This window comes from Dendronephthya gigantea, unplaced genomic scaffold (genome assembly GCF_004324835.1).
Source record: "Dendronephthya gigantea isolate DGI-Jeju-01 unplaced genomic scaffold, DenGig_1.0 000758F, whole genome shotgun sequence".
In the NCBI taxonomy this organism is placed as follows: Eukaryota; Metazoa; Cnidaria; class Anthozoa; order Malacalcyonacea; family Nephtheidae; genus Dendronephthya; species Dendronephthya gigantea.
The window spans coordinates 7250-19489 of NW_021163768.1; the positions used below are offsets into that span (position 1 = coordinate 7250).

Genomic DNA, 12240 nt, shown 5'->3' on the forward strand with positions numbered 1-12240 from the left:
ATCATAGTTGCCATAGCAACCATCATTTTTTATGATTAATATGATATTTATGATTAAAATCATCATAATGAGCATGATTATTGCCATAGCAATTATCATTTATTATGAATAATATGCTAATTCTGATCAGAATCATCATAATGAGCAGCATGGTAGCCATGGCAACCATAATTTATTATGACTAATATGCTACTTATGATCAAGATCATCATAATGATCATCATAATTGCCATGGCAACCATCATTAATTATGAATAATATGCTAATTCTGATCAGAATCATCATAATGAGCAGCATGGTAGCCATGGCAACCATAATTTATTATGATTAATATGCTAATTATGATCAAGATCATCATAATGATCATCATAGTTGCTATGCCTACCATCATTTATTATGATTAATATGCTAATTATGATCAAAATTATCATAATGAGCATCATTAGTTGCGATGGCATGCATAATTTATTATGATTAATATGCTAAATATGATCAATATCATCATAATGATCATCATAGTTGCCATTGCAACCATCATTTATTATGATTAATATGCTAATTATGATCAAAATCATCATAATGTGCATCATGGTCGCCATGGCAACCATCATCTTTTATGAATAACATGCTAATTATGATCAAGATCATCATAATGATCATCATAGTTGCCATTGCAACCATCATTTGTTGTGATTAATATGCTGATTATGGTCAAAATCATCATAATGATCATCATGGTTGCCATGGAAATTATAATTTAGTATAATTAATATGCTACTTATTATCAAGATCATCATAATGATCATCATAGTTGCCATAGCAACCATCATTTATTATGATTAATATGCTAACTATGATCAAAATCATCATAATGAGCATCATAGTTGCCATTGCAACCATCATTTATTATGATTAATATGCTAATTATGATCAAGATCGTCATATTGATCATCATAGTTGCAATGGCAACCATCAAGTATTATGATTAATATGCTATATATGATCAAATCATCATAATGAGCATCATGGTTGCCATGGCAACCATCATTTATTATAATTAATATGCTAATTATGATCAAGATCATCATAATGATCATCATAGTTGCCATAGCAACCATCATTTTTTATGATTAATATGCTAATTATGATCAAAATCATCATAATGAGCATCATGGTTGCTATGGCGACCATAATTTATTATGATTAATATGCTAATTATGATCATGATCATCATAATGATCATCATAGTTGCTATGCCTACCATAATTTATTATGATTAATATGCTAATTATGATCAAAATCATCATAATGAGCATCATTAGTTGCGATGGCATGCATAATTTATTATGATTAATATGCTAAATATGATCAATATCATCATAATGATCATCATAGTTGCCATTGCAACCATCATTTATTATGATTAATATGCTAATTATGATCAAAATCCTCATAATGTGCATCATGGTCGCCATTGCAACCATCATCTTTTATGAATAACATGCTAATTATGATCAAGATCATCATAATGATCATCATAGTTGCCATTGCAACCATCATTTGTTGTGATTAATATGCTGATTATGGTCAAAATCATCATAATGATCATCATGGTTGCCATGGAAATTATAATTTAGTATAATTAATATGCTACTTATTATCAAGATCATCATAATGATCATCATAGTTGCCATAGCAACCATCATTTATTATGATTAATATGCTAACTATGATCAAAATCATCATAATGAGCATCATAGTTGCCATTGCAACCATCATTTATTATGATTAATATGCTAATTATGATCAAGATCGTCATATTGATCATCATAGTTGCAATGGCAACCATCAATTATTATGATTAATATGCTATATATGATCAAAATCATCATAATGAGCATCATGGTTGCCATGGCAACCATCATTTATTATAATTAATATGCTAATTATGATCAAGATCATCATAATGATCATCATAGTTGCCATAGCAACCATCATTTTTTATGATTAATATGCTAATTATGATCAAAATCATCATAATGAGCATCATGGTTGCTATGGCGACCATCATTTATTATGATTAATATGCTAATTATGATCATGATCATCATAATGATCATCATAGTTGCCATGGCAACCATCATTTCTTATGATTAATATGCTAATTATGATCAAAATCATCATAATGAGCATCATGGTTGCCACTGCAACCATCATCTATTATGAATAATATGCTAATTATGATCAAGATCATCATAATGATCATCATAGTTGCCATGGCAACCATCATTTATTATGATTAATATGCTAATTATGGTCAAAATCATCATAATGATCATCATGGTTGCCATGGCAATTATAATTAAGTATAATTAATATGCTACTTATGATCAAGATCATCATAATGATCATGATAGTTGCCATAGCAACCATCATTTATTATGATTAATATGTTAATTATGATCAAAATCATCATAATCATCATCATAGTTGCCAAGGTAACTATCATTTATTATTTTTTAATTGTTTAATTTTTAATTTTATAAGCTTTGTCACAATATAAATTTACAAGTAAAACACTATTAATTTATAACATTATTAGAGCTATCCTTGCAGACTTCAGTTTTACAGTCAAGAAACTATTAAACATATTAGATTAGACATGGATCTGTTAAAGTCCTCACTGCAAGATAGCTCCAATTATACTATTTCTAATAATACAACATTAAACAATTTACAACAATTGTGACAGGGTATTCACAACAGCTTTTGGCCAATTACTGTGATCCCATTATACTACAATAATTTATATATTATATTATAATAATAACATTATTTCTTTTAAAACATCTTTATTAAAAACGGCATGCAAGAGGTTTAGTGAGATCGCGAGTCTGATTGCACTTTAAACAAATTGTTTTCCATGAACGAGGATCATTTATGTTATAGTTACATTCTAGAGCAGAGAAGTAGTAATCAAGTAGATATTTTTTAAAGATATATAACGAGTTCAGATTATTGGTTATGTGTTTTGGTAGACTATTCCAGATCCTTGTTGATCTAATAGAATATGATCGTTGATATGTTGCTGTATAGCATTTCTTGATATGGAATTGGGTGGAGTTTTGTTGAACGGATCTTGTTGTTCTCAATTTCATAGGTTGTGTTGGAAGGACTGCGCTCGAGAGATTTATTAGACCACAATTTACTTTAAATAATAACATCATATCTAAATACTCGTGTAAATAACTGATAGGAAGATTATTACGATTAATATGCTAATTATAATCAAGATCATCATAATGATCATCAAAGTTGCCCAACCTCGTACCCAGGGTCTTTACTCGTGGGGAGAAAAGACCCTGGTTACCGCTGGTCACGTGATTAGCATTTTCCCCCAAAATCTGGGGGAAAATTAAAATATTACTTAGGGTGGGGTGGGAAAGGAGCGCGTGTGAAAACAACCGAAAAATATGAAATTTCTTGAAAGTTCATTACAATATTTCGCGACTTTTGTATGTATTTACCACGACATTGCTTGCATCCAATCCTGTTTGGAGGCACACAATATATCAAATTACAGATTTGAACATGCGTTTACCGGTAAGCTCGAATTCCATTCAATCGGGTCGATGGCTAGTAAAGACACGCCAAAAAAGTTATATAAAATAAAAGGATCGACGGCCAGTAGTTCGCGTTGTAGGCTTTGTAATTGTGTTGCTGATCCGAAACACAGCAAGAATCTTTATCGAAAGCAGTGTGAAACAATCCTTCGAAACGCAGAGATTATTCTCGGTGAAAAGTTGCCGCAAGATAGCGAACTTCCTCATCGTATATGTGCGCCATGTGACAGAAGGCTTAAAAACGCAGTAGAATTTAAAAGAATTATAAAAGAAACTCAGAAAACATTAACGGAAAATATCCGTGCTGAGCGTTGCGTAGAAATTTCACCATCTGCTACAGTGCCGCCTCCAAAAGTTACTGCAGTTGGGACTTCGCGTCGTCGAAGTATCGATTTCAGTTTGGCAGACGAAGCTACAGCTGAAACTTCAGTGAGTATATACATGTAATATTCTTCCAAAATTTAAATGCTCATTCATCATATTGATATTCAATTATTATATTACTAGTATTGGGTTAAATATTTTGCGCAATGGCATACGTACTACATATTTCATGATTGTGAGACAGAGTGCATTCATGCATACAAAATTCAGAAAGAAAACAAAGATCTGATATATAAGTATTTATTTTAAAACATAAGAAATTAATTTCTTGTTGCTCTGTATAAGAGTATGTAGACATACTTCGAATAAAAAACTTGACTGTATTATGTCATGTTATTTGTGGCGGTGTCTTATCAGGAAAGACAGTTCAAAACATATCACCAGCACAAGTTCTCAGTGTGGCTAACAATGAGCTCATTGAGATTGCAAGGAGAAGTAACCCATCTGTCCTGAGGCAAAGGAATTATGTTGGTTTATCATCTCAGAGTTGGATGTCCGAAATTTGTAAAGAGATGGAAAGAAGATGCCCTACAGTACATACAATTCTTTGCAGTCTCATGGAAAGCAACATTTACCCAGAAAGGAAGAATCCTGGCATATGTTTGATATATAGCATCATCATGTTTTTGCGATGCCACGAATTAAGCAGAGTACAGAGGATCAATTCCATCCTGCTTGCACAAGGCCATGCATCTGCTAATGTAAGTGTCACTTTTGCAGTATACTGTAAGTCCTTTTTCTAAATTTTGTTTCAAACTCTTGAACATTTTTGACTGATGATAGCATTCTGATGTACATGACATCTTACATCACCCTCTCTAATTAATATTTTACTGTAAAGTGTCATTCATAAATCATCATGCACCAAGAAATAGGTAATTGTCCAGTCCATTAAAATCAAACAGGAAAGGTCTGAAGACAGGGATTACCATAAAATGAAAGTGGGTTTGAGAAAACAGTTAATGTTAAGGAATCATTTATAGGACTTTCACAATGCCTACCAAAGCCTTAGCTGCTACTATGAATCAAGACTACCTAAAATTTTCATGGGATGTCTATCTGTTCATATAGACAAAATATGTCCATGTGGTAGTTTCACCTTAGAAATTTAGACCATTGGATATGGTTTACCCTGCTGAACTCATCAGTGTAGGCATTTACTTTGGAAGATTTTCTGTTTTCATGGAAGATTATCATGTTTTCTAGTTTTTCAGCCAATGTTGCCTATATCATTACTCTGCACTGACTGCACAATATCAGATAGATATCTTAGCAAAGACTGGAGTGCCATGTTTGTTATTTTCTATATATTTTTTTACCATTAATCAATAACGTTTTTTGTCTGTTTTCACTGTTGACAAGGTAGTGCTCAGTTTCTATGAGTATGTTCTGCTATAGCTAAGATATTGATCACTAAAATTCCTCTTTATTTCTTTGCGGTTTAATCATGTTTGTTGTTTTACTTTCTATAGCTAGTTGCCGAGTTGAATAAGTATGGAATTTGCCTTCAACCAGCCAAGAAGTATGCCATTCTAGAAGACATTGGGACTCATTTTCTTGCCAGGGCAGTGGAATTAGTGAAGTCTGGCTTCAAGTTTGTGTTTGTGCTGGACAACATCGACTGGGAGGAGAAGGCTCACGACATGAGACAGAGTATTCAGAATAGAAGTGTACATGCGGTTGCAACTAGCATTGTTTTTAACCGAGTTGCTGACAAAAACCTACCTGACTCTGGTCCACAAAAAGATATTAGAGAATGCAATGTTCTTGATATTGTGACTGTCAACAAAGATGAGCTGGAAGCAAGGAGATCTAGATACAGAGTGATTGTTGCAAAACTCTTGTTTGAATGCTTCAAGGCTTTCAATATTTTTAAGCCATATGTGCCACAAACCACAGAGTGTATGTTTGCAAACGAAATGTCAGCAAAGTCGGAAGTCCTAACCATGCCAGTGTTGATGAAAGACGAGAAGAAATACTCTGATTGTGTTGACATTTTGGACCAGCTGGAGAAATGGGTATATGACATTTATTCGTCTGCTGGATTATGTCATTTGGCTAGTGATTCAAATGAAGATACCATCCCTACCATAGGAGCCACCTCTAGACCAGATCAACCCGCTTCACATATCCCACCCTCTACGACTGAAAGTGATCCATTGCATGGTATTAAAATACCATGCTTTGGTGACCAGCTTTCCCGTGTGAGAATGGCTGGAGCAAAAGATCTTCGTGCTGGTTGCCATCTGCCAAAGCAAAGATTTGATCACTTGTACCCATTTTGTATAGTCGATTGGCATACAAAGAGGAGTTTTTTGAAGGTATATACAGTTTGATGACTAGCAGCCTTTAAGGGTTTAAATGAAATTGATAATTTGTCAAAATTTAGGCTAATTGTAGAATATTATTTGTTGGCAAAACTACAGCCAATTTTATTTCTGATACAGGCTTATGATAGGCATAAAAAATTCTAAATTATAATGAGCTCCTCTATTGATCCCTCATTGCAAATATTCTGTTTTCTGACCACATTTTGGGTAGGTAAATTCCTCAATGAATATGTCTTTGGAAACGATGATATTCCAACAACTGATGGTGTTTGGTGTTATTCTGTCAATGTGATGAGGTCATTCCTGTTGCTTGCAGATATCAAGGATGCAGTTGCCACAGGTAATGGAGAGTACCTTTCAATCTTAAGGAAACAGTTGCTTACACATTTCTTCTCCACCTCGGGATTTATTGAGTATGCCATTGAGATGTTGGTAAACATTTTGCAATGTCAAGTTTTATTGTCAGAAGCTGAAGCCCATCGTTGCAAATGGGCTGCTACCGTGAGTTGGAGGGGTGGTGCTGGCAAGAACGTTGAGATCGACCTGTTCCAGGAGAATCGCAACTGCAAAATGAAAAAACTAATTAATTCCATGGGTGCAAACAAGACTGAGAAGGCAATTAGCAGAGCAAGCAAAGCATCTGGAGGAGTGACAAAGATTGTGGAAGCCTTTGAGAGTCAAGTTCATATGCATCAGAAGTCTTCATCACACTCTCATAGGTCATCAGCAGAAGATGAACTTGTAATCATGAATGATTTAAGAGCAACTAGGCCATTCAAGAAGAATGACAACAGAGTGTACCAGTCATTTGTTGGTGTATCACATGACCCAATCCATACATTTGACAAAGACAAATTTAAAGAGTGGATCGAGAGGCATAAAAACAATATAATAATGCACTATCCTGTTTTAGATGACCCAGAAGAATTAACAGAAAGTTAGTAGGTTACTGCTGTACACATAACACACAATTATGTACAATTTATATATATTCTAGGGAAACACTATTCTATGCATTTCGAGATAAAAACCCTGAGTATGAGGCGGTGCATTTCATGGTTTGTAATTTTTAAATCCGGTAAAATTTAATGATGTTTCCTACATATTTTATAGATTTTACTTATTGCTTGTGGGCAGTCAATTATTTTAAATGTGATTTTATATGAACAATATCAAAAATTCCTAGGTTGCACAGCAAAATAAACTCAGGATTTTATCACGACAATTCGATTTTATCACATTTTAAAACAATATAAAAGCTTGAAACCTTTATGAACCCATATTTCACATCCATTTGAATATTGTTTGTACACGGAAGTATTAAAATAGACATGTAACATCATTAATGCATTTGCATTTTATACAAATCTGAACTATTATATACTTAAGTAGAATTATATATTATCTTGTGCAAAACAATCAATATCAGAATACATAACAGTCAAGGTTATGTAATGCACTCTATCTCACTATTCTAATTTTGCCAAATACCTTTTTTAACTAGACAGTTTTATCACTTAAAAATGTGCTTCCATGCAATAACATTTAACAGTAAAACCTTTCTAAAATTGTATGTTGATATATAATTTTTATCTTTCTTTATGTGTGCAAAATAAATACAAGCACATGTCCATGTATTTATGCCTTAACATTGTCAATCATCTCACCTAAATCAACCTGTGCACAATTAAAACAATCACACCTCAGCTTGCATACACTGCAACAGATGTGTAATGGCTTCATACAAACTATTTGTTCTGCATCCAGTGAATTCAGCAGCAATTTCCCGAGGCATATACTAGCATTAGAACAATAATTGCGCATATCATCATTCATTGCTTGTCTGTTCTTAGCAATGTCTGGATTGTTGTAATATAAACAAGCTAATGATGGCTTGCCATCCCTGCCAGCACGTCCTGTTTCTTGAAAATAAGCTTTCATGCTGCACGGAGGAACAACATGAATGATCTGGCGAATATCAGGTATATCCACACCCATCCCGATAGCTATTGTGGCAAAAACAACACGAACAACGCTGCATTTTGAACAGAGCTGTTTTAAAATTTCTTCTTTCATCTGGTTTGTTTGTGGTGAATGAAATTGTGCAAACAATCTGTTTGAGGGGATTGGAAGAGAATTAACAGGAAAATATTGTTGGGAACCAAGAACATGTTCGAAAAGTTTGTAGGCAAATCCACATAACCGTAGTGGAACATACACTATAGTAAGTGGATACTCATTTCTTTGCTCCAACAGATCTTCCGCAATAGGCATTAAAATGCATTGAATGGCGTCGAGATCTTGTCCATGTCGAAAGCCTTTACTGTAGAAAATGTTCTTTCTGTCTGGATTGCCAATGACTAATTTACAATTTTTTAATCCCAATGAGTCAATAATGGCATTTATGTCTGCTCGACTTGCTGTTGCTGTCATAGCAAGACAGGGAACATCAGGAAAGAGTGCACATAACACCCCTAACTTGCCATAGTCCTCTCTGAATTCACTTCCCCTTGAATAAATGAAAACAAATTATATGTTAGAATGTCCTTACACGTGTAAAATCCATCTCGATCACTGCAAGAAAGGGTATGCAAGAAAGGTCGAAGTTACTTGGGAAGGCTTATAAAAATGACACTTACCATTCAACAATACAGTGAGCTTCATCATCAACAATGGCAACCAGATGTTCTTGATAGTGTTTGCTCAACAATGAATCTCGTCCAAATTTGCTGGAAATAAAACTTTCTGGATGGGCAAATACAATATGATAATATTCGTCGCGTAATTTGTCCTCTTCGCAGCGACTAAAATCGATGTCAACTTCGTCAGCATGGATATCTTCTGAATCAAGTTCCAATTTCGCTTCCTTTGTATTTACAATAGACGCTCTAATGCCAGTTACGCTCAATCGAGATATTTGGTCACTTATAAGGGAATTGAGAGGTGATACAACAATGACTATAGAGTCCACCGCTGCCGTAAAAACACCTTTCGATTTCCAACCAGTAAGTAAGTCGCCTCTCAGCTTGAATTTAGCGAATAAGAGCAGTGGCAAAAGATGAAAAATCAACGACTTTCCGTATCCTGTTGGCAGTACGCACATCACATCGTTTTTCAAAAAAACACGTTCGAGACAAATAACTTGCTTTGGTTTCAAAATTATGTTTTGGTAAACACTATTTAACAAGGCAAATTCCATACACGAGAGAAAAGCAACGAAGGCCAACATGGCGGAACGATACGAAAGAATGCTAGCGTAGTGGAAGCACGTGGAACATGTAATATGATATCCCTAATATCCCCCCCTTAGGCGATGAAAAACTAGCGTGTCACGTGACCAGCGGTAACCAGGGTCTTTTCTCCCCACGAGTAAAGACCCTGGGTACGAGGTTGCAAAGTTGCCATGGCAACCATCATTTATTATGATTAATATGCTAATTATGATCAAAATCATCATAATGAGCATCATAGTTGCCATTGCAACCATCATTTATTATGATTAATATGCTAATTATGATCAAGATCATCATATTGGTCATAATATTTGCCATGGGAACCATCATTTATTATGATTAATATCCTAATTATGATCAAAATCATCATAATGAGCATCATTGTTGCCATAGCAACCATCATTTATTATGATTAATATGCTAATTATGATCAAGATCATCATAATGATCTTCATAGTTGCCATAGCAACCATCATTTTTTATGATTAATATGCTAATTATGATCAAAATCATCATAATGAGCATCATGGTTGCCACTGCAACCATCATCTATTATGAATAATATGCTAATTATGATCAAGATCATCATAATGATCATCATAGTTGCCATGGCATTCATCATTTATGATGATTAATATGCCAATTATGGTCAAAATCATCATAATCATCATCATGGTTGCCATGGCAATTATAATTTAGAATGATTAATATGCTACTTATGATTAGGATAATCATAATGATCATCATAGTTGTCATAGCAACCATCATTAATTATGATTAATATGCTAATTCTGATCAGAATCATCATAATGAGCAGCATAGTTGCCATGGCAACCATCATTTATTATGACTAATATGCTAATTATGATCAAGATCATCATAATGATCATCATAGTTGCCATGGCAACCATCATTTATTATGATTAATATGCTAATTATGATCAAAATCATCATAATGAGCATCATTGGTTGCGATGGCAAGCATCATTTATTATGATTAATATGCTATATATGATCAATATCATCATAATAATCATCATAGTTGCCATAGCAACCATCATTTATTATGATTAATATGCAAATTATGATCAAGATCATCATAATGATCATCATAGTTGCCATGGCAACCATCATTTATTATGATTAATATGCTAATTATGATTAAAATCATCATAATGAGCATCATTGGTTGCGATGGCAAGCATCATTTATTTTGATTAATATGCTAAATATGATCAATATCATCATAATGATCATCATAGTTGCCATTGCAACTATCATTTAATACTTAAATACATTAAATCATTAAATGCATACTAAATTATAATTGCCATGGCAACCATGATGATCATTATGATGATTTTGACCGTAATTAGCATATTAATCATAATAAATGATGGTAGCAATGGCAACCAATGATGCTCAATATGATGATTTTAATCATAATTAGCATATTAATCATAATAAATGATGCTTGGCATCGCAACCAATGATGCTCATTAGGATGATTTTGATCATAATTAGCATATTAATCATAATAAATGATGGTTGCCATGGCAACTATGATGATCATTATGATGATCTTGATCATAATTAGCATATTATTCATAATAAATTATGGTTGCCATGGAAACTATGATGATCATTATGATGATATTGATCATATTTAGCATATTAATCATAATGATGGTTGCCATGGCAACCATGCTGCTCATTATGATGATTCTGATCAGAATTAGCATATTGATCATAATTAATGATGGTTGCGGTGGCAACTATGATGATCATTATGATGATCTTGATCATAAGTAGCATATTAATCATACTAAGTTATAATTGCCATGGCAACCATGATGATCATTATGATGATTTTGACCATAATTAGCATATTAATCATAATAAATTTTGGTTGTCATTGCAACTATGATGATCATTATGATGATCTTGATCATAATTAGCATATTATTCATAATAGATGATGGTTGCAGTGGCAACTATGATGCTCATTATGATGATTTTGATCATAATTAGCATATTAATCATAATAAATGATGGTTGCTACAGCAACCAATGATACTCATTATGATGATTTTGATCATAATTAGCATATTAATCATAATAAATGATGGTTGCTATGGCAACTATGATGATCATTATGATGATCTTGATCATAAGTAGCATATTAATTATACTAAATTATAATTGCCATGGCAACAATGATGATCATTATGAAGATTTTGACCATAATTAGCATATTAATCATAATAAGTGATAGTTGTCATGGCAACTCTGATGATCATTATGATGATCTTGATCATAATTAGCATATTATTTATAATAGATGATGGTTGCCATAGCAACCATGATGCTCATTATGATGATTTTGATCATAGTTAGCATAATAATCCTAATAAATGATGGTTGCTATGGCAACCATGATGCTCATTATGATGAATTTGATCATAATTAGCATATTAATCATAATAAATGATGGTTGCCATAACAACTATGATGATCATTATGATGATCTTGATCATAATTAGCATATAAATCATAATAAATGATGGTTGCCATGGCAACTATGATGATCATTATAATGGTCTTGATCATAAGTAGCATATTAATCATATTAAGTTATAATTGCCATGGCAACCATGATGCTCATTATGA

At 33.1% G+C, this 12240-nt stretch overlaps 1 protein-coding gene across 1 annotated transcript; it reads right to left on the reverse strand.

Moving 5' to 3' along the window:
* Nucleotides 1-7975: 7975 nt before the first annotated feature.
* On the reverse strand, nt 7976-9440 carry LOC114544383 (mediator of RNA polymerase II transcription subunit 34-like). The gene is made up of 2 exons (XM_028563039.1): nt 8977-9440; nt 7976-8846 (listed from the first exon to the last, which is right to left on the reverse strand). Exons 1-2 carry the CDS (start codon nt 9438-9440, stop codon nt 7976-7978), a joined length of 1335 nt encoding a protein of 444 aa, XP_028418840.1.
* Nucleotides 9441-12240: the final 2800 nt, after the last annotated feature.

What these genes read in the sequence shown, in the direction of transcription:
- LOC114544383 (XM_028563039.1), bottom strand. Translation starts at nt 9,440, where the DNA reads ATGTGCGTACTGCCAACAGGATACGGAAAGTCGTTGATTTTTCATCTT. An exon ending in GCTCACTGTATTGTTGAATG is followed by an intron (nt 8,847 to 8,976) that starts GTAAGTGTCATT and finishes CATTTATTCAAG; the next exon opens with GGGAAGTGAATTCAGAGAGG.